The sequence below is a fragment of the Ailuropoda melanoleuca genome, chromosome 4 (assembly GCF_002007445.2).
Source record: "Ailuropoda melanoleuca isolate Jingjing chromosome 4, ASM200744v2, whole genome shotgun sequence".
NCBI classification, from domain to species: Eukaryota; Metazoa; Chordata; class Mammalia; order Carnivora; family Ursidae; genus Ailuropoda; species Ailuropoda melanoleuca.
Window position 1 is genome coordinate 113315903 of NC_048221.1, and position 15930 is coordinate 113331832.

The window sequence follows — 15930 nt, forward strand, 5'->3', positions numbered from 1 at the left end:
CTAAAACTTAATTAAATTTATCAGTCCTGAAAGTCATTAAAGTTTTCAATATTTTTTTGCATTTTATGACCGATGTCATTTAAGAAAACAGTTTTACCTTAGCAGGGCAGTTTTTAGAGACAAGCATGTCCAAACCACCTGGGAAGATTAGTAGAGGCTGAATCGAATGTAATGTAATGTTTGAGAGTTAAGGAACAGACGTAATGATTCTTTTTTTAAGGTAATTTTATTTCTTCTAGTAAAGTAACTCATGATAATCCCATGTTCCTCAGCCTTTAGCTTCCCTACACAATAAAAAGATTGGAAATTGTACAATACTGTAGCGTATGGTATAGTGGGAAGAACACCAAGTCTGGATTTACACCCTCACTTTATCACAGTTCCTAAGGTCCCAGAACCTCAGTTTCCATCTCAAAAATCAACATTGCAACAGCAACCTTAGAATGTTATTGGAAAGAATAGGTGAAAGCTCTTTGTAAATATAAATGTAAACTTACTTTCAAAGAATGTTTTTTATTACAAAGACATATAAACTCAAACATAACTCTTATAAATGCTGTTCTTGAGTAGTTGAAGGTGAAAGTTAACCTCCATCCCTATACTTCTTGCTTAAATATATTCCTATTTCTAGGAGATGTGTGTTTCTGAGGGAGGTGGGGGTTTTGTTTTTCATTTTTTTAAAGTCCTCTAAATAGGCTCTCAATTCTCTCTGGAAGCTGTTCTGGCACCAGTTAAATTAAACTTTCAAAGATACCCTTTAGCTAACCCACTGTAAGAAAGACGAATAGCATTTGATAACGTTGATCTATTCAATTTATTAAATGTCCAGTCAGAACTACTTAAATGGCCTGGAAGCTATCAGGGCCTCCTTGCAAAAAAGTAAAATCAAGTTAGAATATTTTTATCAGTGATAACAAAGCATGTCTATGAATATAATGTTTCATTATCTCCACATGTCTTAGGATAAATAAGCCAGGGTTTTGTTTTGTTTTTAATTTTTATTTGGCCTCTAATTGGTAGTTCTTTTGATAGCCTTTTCCATAGTAAAATTGTAGTGTTTTTCGTAGGCTATTAAAAGCAGTTTGGGTTCTCTAAACAGATTCCATTCAGTAGTAGCAGGCGGTAGCTGAAACATGTTGAAGATAGTGCAAGAAGACTAGTCTGGGATTCATGTAGAAACTTCTGTAGTCAGTGACTCAAAATGAGTTGACTCAAAAATGAAAAAACAAATCAAAGCACAGGAAAGTTAAATAAGCTGCCTGGGATTTTACATGAAAAAGAAATACATTTTTCTGGTATCTCTTTTACATATAAAACTTTTTGAGAGCTACAGTTTTCAGTAATTAATGTGACCAACCTGTCTGTGGTCTTCATCAGCTTCTGTTTGCTCTTTAAGATCTAGAATACAACTACAGAAATGTTCATTAAATCACTCGAAGTTTGTGATTGCAAAACACTTATTTCTGTGCTTTTAAGGTTATACATTTTTAAGGTTATACAAGCTCAGATTGCTCTTCTTGCCACATTATTCTGATTTTTAAGGGTCTTAGAAGATTCACTGATTTCTTTAGCATAAGCATTCTAAACCATTCATCCTTTTATTTTAAATACCTTTGTTTTGAGTTCTTAGACTGTTTAGAGTAAAATTAATCCTTGGATTTTTATGCACATAAGATAGAAGTTTTACTTTTTTCCTTCCCCTAGAGCAGTGTAAGTGGAGAGTACTAAGGAAGACGCCCTAGTGTTACTGTCACAAGTCAGTGGTATTGGAGCTGGGAAACATTTTCAGATTCCACATTTTTTAATATAATTTGTTTCTGTAAAACTCGATTGTTGATGATAAAGGTGTTTTTTTTTTTTTTAACTGCTTGCTGCATTTCACAGAACTAACTAGGAGTATTAGTAAGCAGCTGCAGAACTAGAATTAAATATTTTCTGGGAACTTTGCTTTTTATTTACTTTTTGAATGAGGACACTTTAAAACAAAACTTGAACAAGCATAGCTGAGGGTTTTTCTGGAGTCTTGGCAGTTTTCTCTCCTTAATGTACACGATGCTAGCCTAGTCTGTAAACTTAGTACTTTTGCCGTGCTGTCTTATTAATTACTTTTGATAGTTGCTCTTATTTATATTAACTTTTAGCTTTTGCATAGAATGGTATTTTAAATGGTTTTACTTCTAGTTAGTATAAAACACTGATATTTCGAGATTTATAGTACTTTGCAAAGTTAAGTGTATTCACATTTAAATTGACAAGATTGTTTTACTTTTTTAAAAAATTAAAGTTTTTCAAAAATTTCTTTCATTAATTTCTTGAGGAATAAAATGCCAGTGTTGGTTTTAGAAGTGTTGTGGCCAAGTTTTTTTAGATTTTTCTTTTCTATCTTCTTTTGAAGCTTCATTGAATATTTTAACATAGGTCATTAAGGTATATTACTGGTGTAACTGGAATCACAAGCAGCTTTCATGAGTTGTGGTTCACAGTACCTACAAATTAGTATTAATTACTAGTTTATTTAGGCTCCTATGTAAGGTCTGTCACTGAACATGTTCCTGTCAATATGGAATGTATTTTTAAAACATCATCTATGAATTCGTAAAATATGCAAGCAATTATTTTTTAAGGTCTCTTCCAGGCTCAGATGTACTTTGAGGCCTCACTACAGTATAACAGATCAAGTTACCATTTGTTTTTAGAATTATTGGTCTGCTCTTTTTGCGGTGGGGGGGGGGTTGGTTCGTAGATATTTTTATCGGAGAATCTTCATTGCAAAATGGACTGAAATAAAGGCTAAAATTTAACTTGCACGTTTTTATTATGTTGTACAGAATTATAAAAGACATTGGCTGTAATATATGAGAAAATTTAATATCCACTAAGCACCACTTACAGACATTTTTTAGGTTATGGGTTGGTCAGAAATTGTCATAAAAGCCAGAAGAAAAACGTTTAACCTTACTTAATTCAGACTTCACTGCGGCTTTAGCCAACTTGATCCCTCAAGTGTTTTTAACAATAATTTTGAAACAGAGCTATAGATTGCAGTGTTAGACAAAATGACCAGTCCCTCAACTAATACACAAAACACAAGGCATATGATTTTCCAGAAATCATACTAATTAATTGCAGAATGAGGACTAAAACTTAGGTTTCTTGATTCTTAATAGACTGTACTTTTCACCATGTTACAGTGACTCATGTGAGGCACATTTTTTTCATTATTAAAATATAATATTTTTTATTATATGTATCAAATAATAAAAATAATGAGAATTTATTGATTGGTTTGAATTGCCAGTAATATAACTGGTTTGTTCCTTATTGGGCAAACGCAGGTTTACTATGGAGATTTAAGCAGAGTAATTTTTTTCTCCTATTGAAATAGGTAATGATCTCTGACTGTAGATAAACTTCCATTTTAATGCGTATGTTGTAGTATACAGTTAGATATTGGGCATCGTAATTTTAATTTTTAACAAAACCCAGTCTGCTGGTGGTGTTCGCTCTGGAAAGGAGAGCTCTCTGGAAGAAAAAGTTAAATATAGGTAAATTAGAAAATGCTTAACTGTCGCTTAAAAGATTGCAAAAGGGTCTTATGTGGAATATAGCTTGTCAGATCCAGTATTTTCTGGACATAGACGAATTTGCTAACTGCATCAGAACTTTGGAATCCATTTCAAATGCTGGAGAGGGGACACTATTCTAGTTAGATCATTCTGAATCTGGCAAGAAGATGAGACTTTCCTTACCTTAAGAGAGCACAAAGCAATCTACGCAAAGAAGAGATGAGAGTAGGAATTTTACTTCTGTTTCAGAGTTACAGGAAGGAAATAAAGTACAAATTAATTCTTGAGACTTGAGTAAAGAAGTGTTTGGTAATGGAGTGTCTGGTTTGATAGTCTTATTTTAAGAGAAATTAGATGACCTTGAGGTGGGGGAAATTTAGAACTGATATTATATGCAAATAAAAGCTTTTCATATTGAAATATGGGGAAAAGGTGTTTCCCATATGTGGTGAACTCTTTTCTAAAAATGGTACTGAAAAAACTTAAGCCAGTTGATAGTTTTCTTTGAGGCATTTATTGCTATTTTACGCCCTCAGAAAATCCTCAGAAACCTGCATTAGCTTTCTTTTGAGTTTGTGGCCTATATAAGTTCAGTTTGGGTATCTTAACTTTTAAAAAAAATCTTTTGAACAATTTTTGATCTATAGGGCAGTGCTGTTCTATTTTTAAACTCTCTGATAATTTTTTTTAAGTGTTTGTGCGTCAGCATAGCGTCTGTTTCCTTTTTTAAGGAATTCAAGAGTGATTGTTTATAAATCCTTGTTGAGAAGCTTATTGTTTCTTGTGGCTTTTTAAATGGCTGTATTAAAGGGAAAATTATCACATGAACAGACATCCTGATTAACAGCAGTTCACTATGGTGGTGGGGGAGGGGCATTCTTGACATAAATAACTCCATGTAACAAATATTTCATAAATTTTCATTGTCCTTGCCAAATAAAATGTCAAGTGTCAATCAAAATAGGTACCTAAGAAAAAAGGATTGAATTATCACCTCAAATTTTACATACTGTCTTCTGAACATTAACGTAGGTATACTTTGAGTTCCTAAGATTTTGCAGAACTGTGCGGTGAAGTATTTCTAAAGAATAGTTTTCAAGTGAAGGAGACAAGGCAGCTAGAAGACCAGCAGAAAAAAGTCCCTGCAGTTCCTGTTTGGAATAACCTGGACCAGGGAGTTGACGGGAGAGTCAGCAGCTATTTGTCTGGAGAGATTATGTGTAGAGGGAAGGAGGCAGAGCGGCTAGTGAGCTTGTTGGACAACTTCGTGCAGGGCTTTGAGAATCCGGTAGAAATAATAACGAAGAAGTACCACTAGGAAGCTTTTATCATTGCTCATTTGAAATTCACCTGGGGTTATATTTGAGAAAGACGTTTGTGGAATCTACATCCACAAGCAAGTGATAAACAGAGAAAGAGACTCTCAGAATAGCCAATTTTATGTTCTCCGCAAATATTCGTGCTTATGTTCTAAAACCAAAGCAGCCTGGCTTTTGTATTGTTATGTGTTTGCCTTCCATCTGTCTCTGAAACCTCATTTTATAACAGGTACATAGCTGCCGCCCCGCAACCAACAGAGCCAGGGTAACACTCAGCCTTTATCAGTGCCTGATAAAGGCTATTGTTTTCTTAGAAAATTATACCATCTGTACTTACTGGTGAGTATTTTTAAAATACTCAGTTATCTTAGTTCTTCACATCATCCATAAGATAAAGGTTTCCAGGGGTTAGTGTGACATAGTACATGTGAGAATCACTGAAGGGGGGAAAGTTAATAGAGATAAAAAGAGCTTCTGGACTATGTACCCTTTTTTGTGTAAAATTTCAAATACAGATGTTATGTCCTCAAAGCAGATGTTAATGCTTTTCATTCATTAGCAGTTCTGCACCACTTGAGACTAAAAATGGAGTCTAAATCAATACAAGCCTGGGAATATATGCAGCCTGTAGGATAGTTTTTGAAAGTCCTTAAACCTTTGCCAATTTTTTTGGTTTATTTTTAGCTTCTGCTGGTTTTTTTCTTTTTGGCAAGACTGCTCTTATTTCTGATCAAGCTAAAAACAACTTAAACTTGAGTCACTTTAGAATTTAGTTCAACAGTGATGATTGTGGGAGTGTTTATTTCACTGCCCGCTTCACACACTCCTCTTCTGAATACAGTGTACAGGAAGGTACAGCTGCTGCTTCCTAAGATCTGGGAGAAGGCTTAACAAGAATGAGCAGAATCACAGTTGGACTGCTAGTTTTTCAGTGACTTTCTAGTGCCGCTAACCGGATTAGCAGTTCGCCGCTACATTCTGAATCAATCATTTATTTAAGTTTCTATAATGATTACATAACTCATGGAATTGTTCTTTGTGTTTATATGTCACAGCTGTGGAAACCTGAAGGGATCCTTTAATCCAGAGAGGTTATGTGATACAGTAGAAAAAAGCATAAAATTAAGAATCACATAATGTAGGTTCTGGCTCCATCTCTGCCCCTCTACTGTGTGACCTTGGATAAGTCTTAGCTCCTTCTCTCATATGTAGAAAGGAAAAACATCATCAGCGCCACTCACTTCACAGAAGTCATGTGGAATAAATTTTGTGAGTGCTCTTTGAGAACGTTACATAACAGATATCAGGAATCGATATGATCCCCGTGTGACTGACGTGGCACTGAGGCATATCATGACTTTCCCAGCATTGTCATCAGTCACTAAGGTCTGAAATGACCAGATGTTTTGGTTGAAGATGAAAAGACCATTTTAAAGTAGTTTGCCTTTAAAAATAGGCAGTTTTCTTCAAAAAATTATTTAGGGGCGCCTGGGTGGCTCAGTCGGTTAAGCCAGCTCAGATCATGACCTTCAGCTCAGGTCATGATCCCGGGGTCCTGGGATGGAGCCCCACGTCGGGGTCCTTGCTTGGTGGGGAGTCTCCCTCTCCCTTTGCTCCTCCCCCTGGCTTGTGCTCTCTCGCTCTCTCTCCCTCTCTCTCACTTGCTCTCTCAAAATGAATAAATAAATAAATAGAATAATTCACTTAGAACTTGCTTTTATTCTGTTTTTCAATTTAAAAGTACCTTTGATATCCCACAACTTTTTAGCCTAACTTAGGTGGCATCTGAGGAGAAATGGATGGGAATATTGATTTTAGACTTTTAGACTGAAATAAACGTTCCTTTAAAAAAAGGAGGGACCAGGCTAAATTTAGAATACAGCTCAGGGATACTTGGAACACTCTCTAGGAAGGGTCTGGGCTTGCTCTCCCTCAGGGACAGCTCAGCATTTCTACAGTGGCCACTGCTTTTGCTTCCTAGACATAGGATGTTTTGAGTAGCCTCACCTTACAAATAGATTTGCAGAACAGGAAGTAGATTCTTGAAAGGGAGGATTGTGATGAAATCGATATAAATCTCTGTTTTAAAATCTTGTACAGCCTTCTGTTCTAAAATCTTTTCTTCTGGATGAGACATTAGTCTTTAACGTTTGAGGAACTCTGTAACTGAAGACAAACAATAAGATACCAACAGAGAGGAAATTACTAAAGGATTGTATATATTGAAATTACTTTTATCAGTAACCCACTAGACTTGGAAGGCAAAGGAGAAGAGGGGCATTTAAAACCAGTATGTTTTTATTCTGTGAATTTTCTTTAACTTAAAAAAGCGTTATAACTTCAAGGTTGTCTGATATTTAAATCAATTCATTATCTTGATGACCACATATACCAATAGATTAGGAATAGATTTCTATGATAAATCCATACATTTGCTTTGGGGGAGGGAGTTTAATATCATTTTTTGTTAAGGCTAAATTTAGCATGGTTCTTAATCAGACAGAATCAGCCTAAGTAGAAATTTTCCACACAAATTGACTCTGATTCTTGGTAAATCCTATGCTAATAAAAGACCCTGTGCTCTGTGAAGCCTAACACAAATAAAGGTACTTGCTACTCTCCATGACTTCATCGTTAAATTAGAGCTTAAACCCAGTCCATAATGTAAAATAGGAAAAGGGTGCTCCCAATAAAAAAGTTAATGAATTCTCCCCTCCTTCTTTTTAATGCCTTACAACTAAATGTGGACCTTGATGAAATTGGAGTTATAGAAAGGAGTGATTTTTTTTCCCCATTGTGGGAAGATGTCTCTCCCCTTGTTTATGCAGAAAATGACAGTCCTGGTCTCTTGTGCTGATGACAGCAGCCTTTCTCCACAACTTGGGAGAAGACTATTAAGGAGAGACTGGAGTAGGCCAGGCCTGGGGAAGTGATCACACTCAGGCAGCCTCCTGATTTGCATCATGGAGATATGAATGAAAAGTAGGTCCACTCATGGAAGGGGTTGGAGACTGCTGCTCTTAGATTGAACTCTTAGCATGACTACTTGAAATAAAGGAATTAAGCTGTGAACGGAACCAAATCCACATTCTCACACACTTAGTAGTTTTAATAACTTACAGGTAAGCTTCTTTTAGCAGTTTTAAGACCTCTAGCGAATAAAATCATTGAGAAACTGTATTGAAGTTAATCTGCAGCATTATAAGATCCAACGTCTAGTTGTACTCTCTGTTAATGTGATTTAAAGGAATCTAGATAACTGATCCTAGATCAACTAGTCTGGATATGAGAAACAGAAATGGGTTATTGCTGTGGCCTTTCCCTTCACGAGGGAGATAGAAACCAGTTGGAGATGTTCTGAGATCCAGGTAGTAGGTGGGAGCTTGTTCCCCGTGCTCTTTGCCTTTCTTTGCATTCCTGCAGCCCATGAGGACTTGAGTTAAAGTTCAGCTAGTCAGAGGGTACAGAGGTCAAGAAATAAGTTGATAAAGAATCTTAGTAACAATGGTTTTGCCACTAATTTAGGAAGCACTCAAGCTAGCAGTTTGTTATAAAGTCCGAAGCATTCTGTGTGGTCAGTACATTTTGGGAATTTTAAAATTGACTGTTTCATCTCTTTTAAAAATGTTAATAATAGCTTTAATCATTCTGAATCAAAAGATTTTAATAAGATAATTTTCCTTTTTCTTCTTAGATCCCAATTTTGTTCGGACATTTCTTACAACATACAGATCCTTTTGTAAACCTCAAGAACTACTGAGTCTTATAATAGAAAGGTCTGTTAATGTAAAATGTTTAAATTCTTTTTTTTTAAGAGATTGAGCTAAGATCCTCTATGTTTCTCAGAAATAAATTGTATGAGCTTTAAATTGTAGTCCGTGAGTACTCTTTAAAGAAGTAACATCTCTTCAGTGACCATTTATTTTATAATAACCTTTGAGTTTTGATTATTAAAGTACAGAAATAAGCATTCTTTTTTACATGGAAACCCAGCACTTGAAATTTCAAATATGGAATTAGTCAAGTTAAAGAACTACAGAAAAATGTATAATTTAGGTTCTGAAAATTTAAATTTTGATGATTTAGGTGTTCTAAACAGAACTTTTCAAATACATCACATGTTGAAGAAAATAGAGCTTATCAGTGAACAAACACCATAATCAAGGAAAGTGTTTCAGCTACCGAAGGAACAGTCAACTCTTTAAGGATTACTCTTAAAAAGTATTATGGTAGCTGATTCAGAGTGATTACACGAGCCAAAAATGAACACTAGTCCCATAACTTTACAATCACATGTATTTTTAGACTTTGCATGTATTCTTTATCCCTTATTATCTTTCTCGGGTTTTTTTATATTGGCAAGTACTAATTTCTTTTTTAAAAATTGAAATATCATTAACTTTTATATTATAGAAGCCTTACTTGTTTTCACTGATGTGTGTGTATATCTGTAGTAATTTTCAGTGCTCTCTGGATTGTGCTGACTAGTGAAAAGGTGTGTCGTTTTCTGTTTGTATAATTTGATATTACTAGCATTTTCATTAGTTTGTTCTGTTTTATGTTAGGTTTGAAATTCCAGAGCCTGAGCCAACAGAAGCTGATCGCATAGCTATAGAGAATGGAGATCAGCCCTTGAGTGCAGAACTAAAAAGGTTTAGAAAAGAATACATACAGCCTGTACAGCTGCGGTAAGCAGTAATGAGATAACTGGGGAAGTCTGCCTTGAGCTCTTGTTTCAGAGTTGAAGTAAATAAGGAACTTGCCCAAGCAAGGAGGAGGTAACAAGTAAAACGAGTGAAGAGCAGTTATCAGAAATTATTGTATAAGTCTTCATTAACATAGAATTTTGAAAGTGGTAAGCCACTTATAAAATTATTTAATTTGGAAAGAATTACTCTTTTAATTTATACGATTCATCATGGTAAACACTTATGTCTGAGTTCCCATGTAATTCAGTTATTCTTCTGTGTTAATGCCATAGAGTATTAAATGTATGTCGGCATTGGGTAGAGCACCACTTCTATGATTTTGAAAGGGATGCAGATCTTTTGCAGCGAATGGAAGAATTTATTGGAACAGTGAGAGGTATGGTTTTTTTAAGTGCTTAGTTTTATATGTAATAAAAGTGCCAATATGGTGACTGTCAACTGATGTCATTGTTCAGTGTTGTTAAGAGTTGTTTATAACAGTGGCAGCACAACCATTTGAAAAAGTCAAAAATTTTCATCAAACAACATTTTGACCTACAAATTGCTCAATAATCACCCTGTTGACCCAAAGTATTTTCATTTAGTAAATCAACTTAGGGATTATTTTGGAATTGGATAGGAAAAAATCTTGATTTATGCTGTTTTTCCACTTACGTGAAGGTATGCATATCAGAGCACAGTTAGGAACTGGTGTGCCATCAGAGCGCCACTGACTGGGCCCCAGTTCGGGGAACAGAGCATGTATCAGAGAGGCTGCAGAGCAGATCGAATTGAGAGCCAAGAAACAAAAGAGTTCTGTTCTGAACACTGCCACTCACCAGATACATGACTTTGGGCAAAACCACTTTGATTCTGTGGACTCCAGTTTCCTCATCAGTAACATATGGAGTAAGACTCAATGATGCCAAAGTTTCCCCTTGAGTTTTAAAGATTCTATGATCATATAGGTCTAAGAATGTCCTAGACAAACTTGTTTCTAATTTCCATAGTGCACTCTAAATGAGAATCAGAAAATAAAGGGTTAAATAAGAGCACTTTCATGCAGAGTACAAAACAGAGCCACATCAGAAACGCACATTGTCATGATGGAATCAATCCTCTGGCACTGTTTGGTTTATAAAATGCAATGTTAATTAACAGTGAAGGTGTATAGTCTATCCTTATAAATCCTACATGTGCAAGATACATCTTTTTTATGGAGGATTATAAAATAATATTTTGAACTGAAGTTCAGAACAGTGGAGGTGAAAAATCTATGAATAAATTACTTTCTAATTATATTTCAAAAGAATGTGGAAGAATATATACCAGACTATTAACACTGGTTACCCATGTGACGAAGAATGAGATTGGGATTGGGAACAGGGGCATGGTAAAGGGGAACTTCCATTTTTTTGTTTTGATCATTTGAACTTTGTAATAGCAAAGATATATTTATCACTTGTCTGATTTTAAAATATTTTAAAAGAATAAAGTATCGAGTGAAAAGTATTTAAATGTCATTTAAAATGTAATGTATTTCAGGTAAAGCAATGAAAAAATGGGTTGAATCCATCACTAAAATAATCCAAAGGAAAAAAATTGCAAGAGACAATGGACCAGGTCATAATATTACATTTCAGAGTTCACCTCCCACAGTTGAGTGGCATATAAGCAGGCCTGGGCACACAGAGACTTTTGACCTGCTCACCTTACACCCAATAGAAATTGCTCGACAACTCACTTTACTTGAATCAGATCTATATCGGTATGTAATTTGACATTCAAGCTGAAAAATCATTTCAAGGGAGTTAATTTTTTAAATGAAATACTGTTTTCTGCCTTATAGGAATGTTGTAAGACATAAATGAGCTAGTACATGAAGTGTGCAGTAATAAAGCCTTGATGCATAGAAGGCCTCCCCTCCTTTCACTCCCTCATCCCCCTGCTCTGCCTGGATTTACAGCTTTTCTCTGTCTGTAGTCACTCCTAGCTGGTAAAGCTAAGAGCAGATCCTGGCTTTACCAATCGCTGGCTTGGTATCCTTGGGCAACTTTAGCCTTCTTGTTTAACTTTAATCACTGTCCCTTAGCTTCTTCAAGATTAAAATGGGGCTAATAATAGTACCTATTCCTGGGGCTGTTGTGAAATTGAAAATAGTCAATATATATACAGTGATTAGCACATTGCCCAAAACAAGGTCAGGGCTCAGTAAGTTAGCTGTCGCCCCTGTAGTTGTAAACTTAAGTCATGGCCAGTCATAGCCTTTTTTAGTTTTTCTACATTGACATAACTACTGTCTCAGAAAGTCCATTTCTCATTTAAATGGGGACTATTTAGAAGTCAGAATTGCAGAGTATTTTTTTAATAACTAAATGAAAAAAAGAGAACTAAATTTATAAATCTCTGTCCACTCTAAAGATCCTCACTATTCCCAAAAACTAATGTTAGAATCTATTTTATTTCCCAAGACCTTTCTCTGATAGGGTTTTCCGCTCTCCTTTAGAGGAAAAAAAGAAGATTTATGAATTGCAGTGATTACTATATCCTCAATGAACTGATTTTTATATCATTATTTAAAAGAACTACCCGGAATTACATTGCCACCCTAATTCACTAAATAGTATTTATAAGTGCTGGGAAAGATATTATGAAAAAAATCCCAGTGTTGCCCAAAGCAAAATGCTACTATAAAGTAATAAATACACAGGTACATGCATAAAAATATTTTTTAATCTATAGAAAAATACCCTTAATTGTAAACTTTTGTTATACCTTGTTTTCATAAACCTTTCTGTTGGTGTAAAAAGAAGGCTTAGATGGGAGTTTAGTTTTATTTACCTCATTTACTTACTAAAACAGCATGCTAGAGGGAAAAGTATCATGTAGAATTATGTCTTGATTTTAGAGCTGTACAGCCATCAGAATTAGTTGGAAGTGTGTGGACAAAAGAAGACAAAGAAATTAATTCTCCTAATCTTCTAAAAATGATCCGGCATACCACTAATCTCACTCTGTGGTTTGAGAAGTAAGTATTACTGACATTCTACATTTCCTAGCAGTCAGCTATTATGATTTTAAATGCAGTTCTATCTTTATATGTCTCATGTTCTTTTCTGTTCCTCCCCTCCTTTCTTTTGCACTGAGTGAATAGTTTTCTAATGTAGCATTTTTATTTTATTAATGATTTTTTGAGGCTTTGTTTAGTGAATGCTCTAAGGTTTACCATCTACGTCTTATCAGAATCCACTTCAGATTTCTACTAGCTTAATTCCAGGGATAGATGGAAATGTTCCTCCCATAGAGCTCCAGTCCCTGTCTCCCTTTTTTGTGGTATAATCGTAATATGTATTACATATAATGATGATGCAAATCTAATAATACATTGTAACACTTGTTGCTTTACCATTTGTTATTATTTTCTTAGCCCATTACAGCTTTGCTCTCACCCACCTCCTCTGTATAGTTACTGGCAATATATTACATACATATATCTTATAGGTCCAACATTTCATCACATACACATTATTTTATACAGTTGCTTTTTAAATCAGTTAGGCAGTGAGAAAAAAATATGCACTTACAGTGTCCTATATTTACAGATTTCAAAATTCACAGATTTACTGCTACTGCTGCTTTTTGTTTTTGTGGATTTGTGTTACCATCTGGGGTTCCTCACTGTCAGCCCAAAGAACCTGCTTTAGTATTTCTTGTATGGTGGGTTTTCTAGCAACTGATTCTGTGTTTATCTGGGAAAATCTTTATTTTGCCTTCATCTTTGAACAATAGGGCTGTCTTCAAGTTAACTAATTATTTCTTGTGCCAATTCAAATGTACTATTAAGCCCCTTTAGTAAATTATTTATTTTAACTGTTGTATTTTTTAATTTCAGAGTTTCCATTTGGTTCCTTTTATCATTGCTGTGTCTTTTATGATATTCTGTGCTGCACATTGTTATCCTGTCTTCCTGTACTTTAAAAATCATGCTTTCTTTCCTTTAGTTCTGTGAACATATTCATAATGACTACTTTGAAATCTTTTTCTGTTAAATCTGTGTCCTTCTCACAGGCAGTTACTGTTCCCTGCTTTTTTTTTTTTTTTTCCGTGAGTGGGTCATACAGTAGTTCCCCCTTATCTGTGGAGGATGTGTTCCAAGGCCCCCAGTGGATGCCTGAAACCATGGGTAGTACCGAACCCTATATATACTAGGTCTTTTTCCTGTACATACATACCTGTGATAAAGTTTAATTTATAAATTAAGCCCAGTAAGAGATTAATAACAATAACTCATAACATAGAACAGTTATAACAATAGACTATAATAAAAGTATGTGAATGTGGTCTCTCTCTCTCTCTAAATATCTTCCTGTACTGTACTCACCCTTCTTGTGATGACGTGAGATGATAAAGTGCCTACACGGTGAGATGAAGTGACGTGAATGCCCAGGCAATGTGACGTGGCCGTAGGCTGCTAATGACCTTCTTATTGCACCTCAAGAGGAGGATAATCTGCAGGACAGGGCTGGCTGTGGGCAGCTGACACTGGGAAATAAAACCGCAGATGGGGCGGGACCACTGTACTTGTTTCTTTCCATGCCTCCTAATTCTTTGTTGGAAACTTGACATTTTAGGTGATACATTGTGGCAACTTGTGGGTGCCCCCCCCCCAAGTTTGTTATGGTTACTGCTTGTTTATTTAGTGATCAGCTGGATTATTTTAATGAGTTATCCCCCCAACTCCCTCCACACTGAGATGTTAAGCTGAGAAGTTCCTCTTCTGAGAGGTACAGATTTGGGTAAGTCCACAGTCACCCCAAGAAGGCAGCAGTATAGGTAGGGATTTCTTCGGCGACTTTCTTGACCACACCCAGCTGTTAAACTCCACTAACTGCTGGCTGATTGCTCTACTGTTTTTAACAATTTCCCTAATGGGATAAATTGCTCTACAAACTAATCCAATCCAGTTGTGACTCCTGTTAAGGAATGGTTTCTTAGGTCTCTTGACATTTGTTCTAACCCCAGGAGATTCCTTCCAGCTCTTTTTCCCTGGTTCTCTCCTGCAAACTGGTCAACCGACAGTCTAGGCAGTTAGATCCATGAATCTCCCTATCGTCTTCACCACAACCTTCCTTCATTGTTCTTGAGAGCACTTAGGTTCAAACTTCCCACAGTTGGTTGTAAGTGACAAGAGAGTGGAAGCTGTTTGAGCCTGGCCTCTTGGGCTCAGGATGATGGCAGGCCTCTCTGAACATTCCTCCTCTAGGAGCCAAATGCGTGATTGGGGGTGGTGTGCGAGGTCCTCTTTGCTCACCTCTCCTGGCATGGAACCACTGCCTCGGGAACCGGGGAAAAACTGTCATTCTAGGGAGAGCCTATGCTCCATGTAGGAGTTAGGCAGAAGAAGGGAGTCCCCACTCCTCAGCTGCGCTCAGCAGGAATTTAGCCTCAGCCACCGGGCAGCTGGGGACTAGATGAGAAATGCTGAAGTCCTGTTCCCCCAGAGAAGAAATGTCTCGAGCTGGGAGCTAGGTGGAGAGGGAGGCCTGAGTTCTGGCTGCAATTCTTGGAGTAGACTCTTCCCCTCCACAGACAGAGGGTCTCTGGAAGAAGGAGGGGCGGGTTTGGTTCAAATGCCATAACTCTTGCCTCCCTTACTGAATTTTTTGCAGATTTTCTTAAATGTATGTTTCTTCATTTGCCATTTGCTCTCAGGGCCATTTCCAGAGACTTTAAATGTGGAGGGGGTGTTATATATATATATATATTACATTTATATTTTTTATATATGTATAATTTTCACCAGTTTCACTGAGGAGTGGGTAAGCAGAGCTGCTTACATTGTGATAGCGGCAATCCAGAATCTCAATGCAATTTTATAGTTGGGGCTACAGAGTGGCATTTTATATATTGGCCATATTTTTTTCTGAGTAAATACAATATGATTAGTTGACTAATATTTAAAAGTGTGATGTGAGGTTTCCACGGATCATACTAGAATTATAGGGAATGACTAGAACCTAAGGTAGAACGTGGATAAAGACTTGAAAGCAATTCCTAAAGAGAAGCATTCCAAGTCACTTGCGTTCTTTTATGTTATTATCTCTTAACCTCTAAAAAGTAAAACTTGAGAAGCACCTGGGTGGCCCAGTCATTTAAGTGTCCCACTCTTGATTTCAGCTCAGGTCATGATCTCAGGGTTGTGAGTTCAAGCCCCACGTCCGGCTCCATTCTCAGCAGGAAGTCTGCTCAAGAGTCTCTCTCCCTCTCCCTCCCTCCTGCTCTCTTGCTGTCTCTAAAATAAAATTTAAAAATCTTAAAAAAAAAAAAAAAAGTAAAACTTTAGAATTTGCCCTCTCA

At 36.2% G+C, this 15930-nt stretch overlaps 1 protein-coding gene across 3 annotated transcripts in view; it reads left to right on the plus strand.

Annotated features, from left to right (window-relative positions):
- Positions 1 to 15930, plus strand: part of SOS1 (SOS Ras/Rac guanine nucleotide exchange factor 1) — a 138155-nt gene that overhangs the window by 96229 nt on the left and 25996 nt on the right. For all 3 annotated transcript variants that reach the window (XM_002924049.4, XM_011230809.3, XM_034659628.1), the window contains 5 exons: positions 8580 to 8661; positions 9451 to 9573; positions 9867 to 9970; positions 11119 to 11341; positions 12482 to 12601. In XM_002924049.4, the coding sequence (XP_002924095.1) occupies positions 8580 to 8661; positions 9451 to 9573; positions 9867 to 9970; positions 11119 to 11341; positions 12482 to 12601 (652 nt within the window). The remainder of the gene's footprint in view (positions 1 to 8579; positions 8662 to 9450; positions 9574 to 9866; positions 9971 to 11118; positions 11342 to 12481; positions 12602 to 15930) is intronic.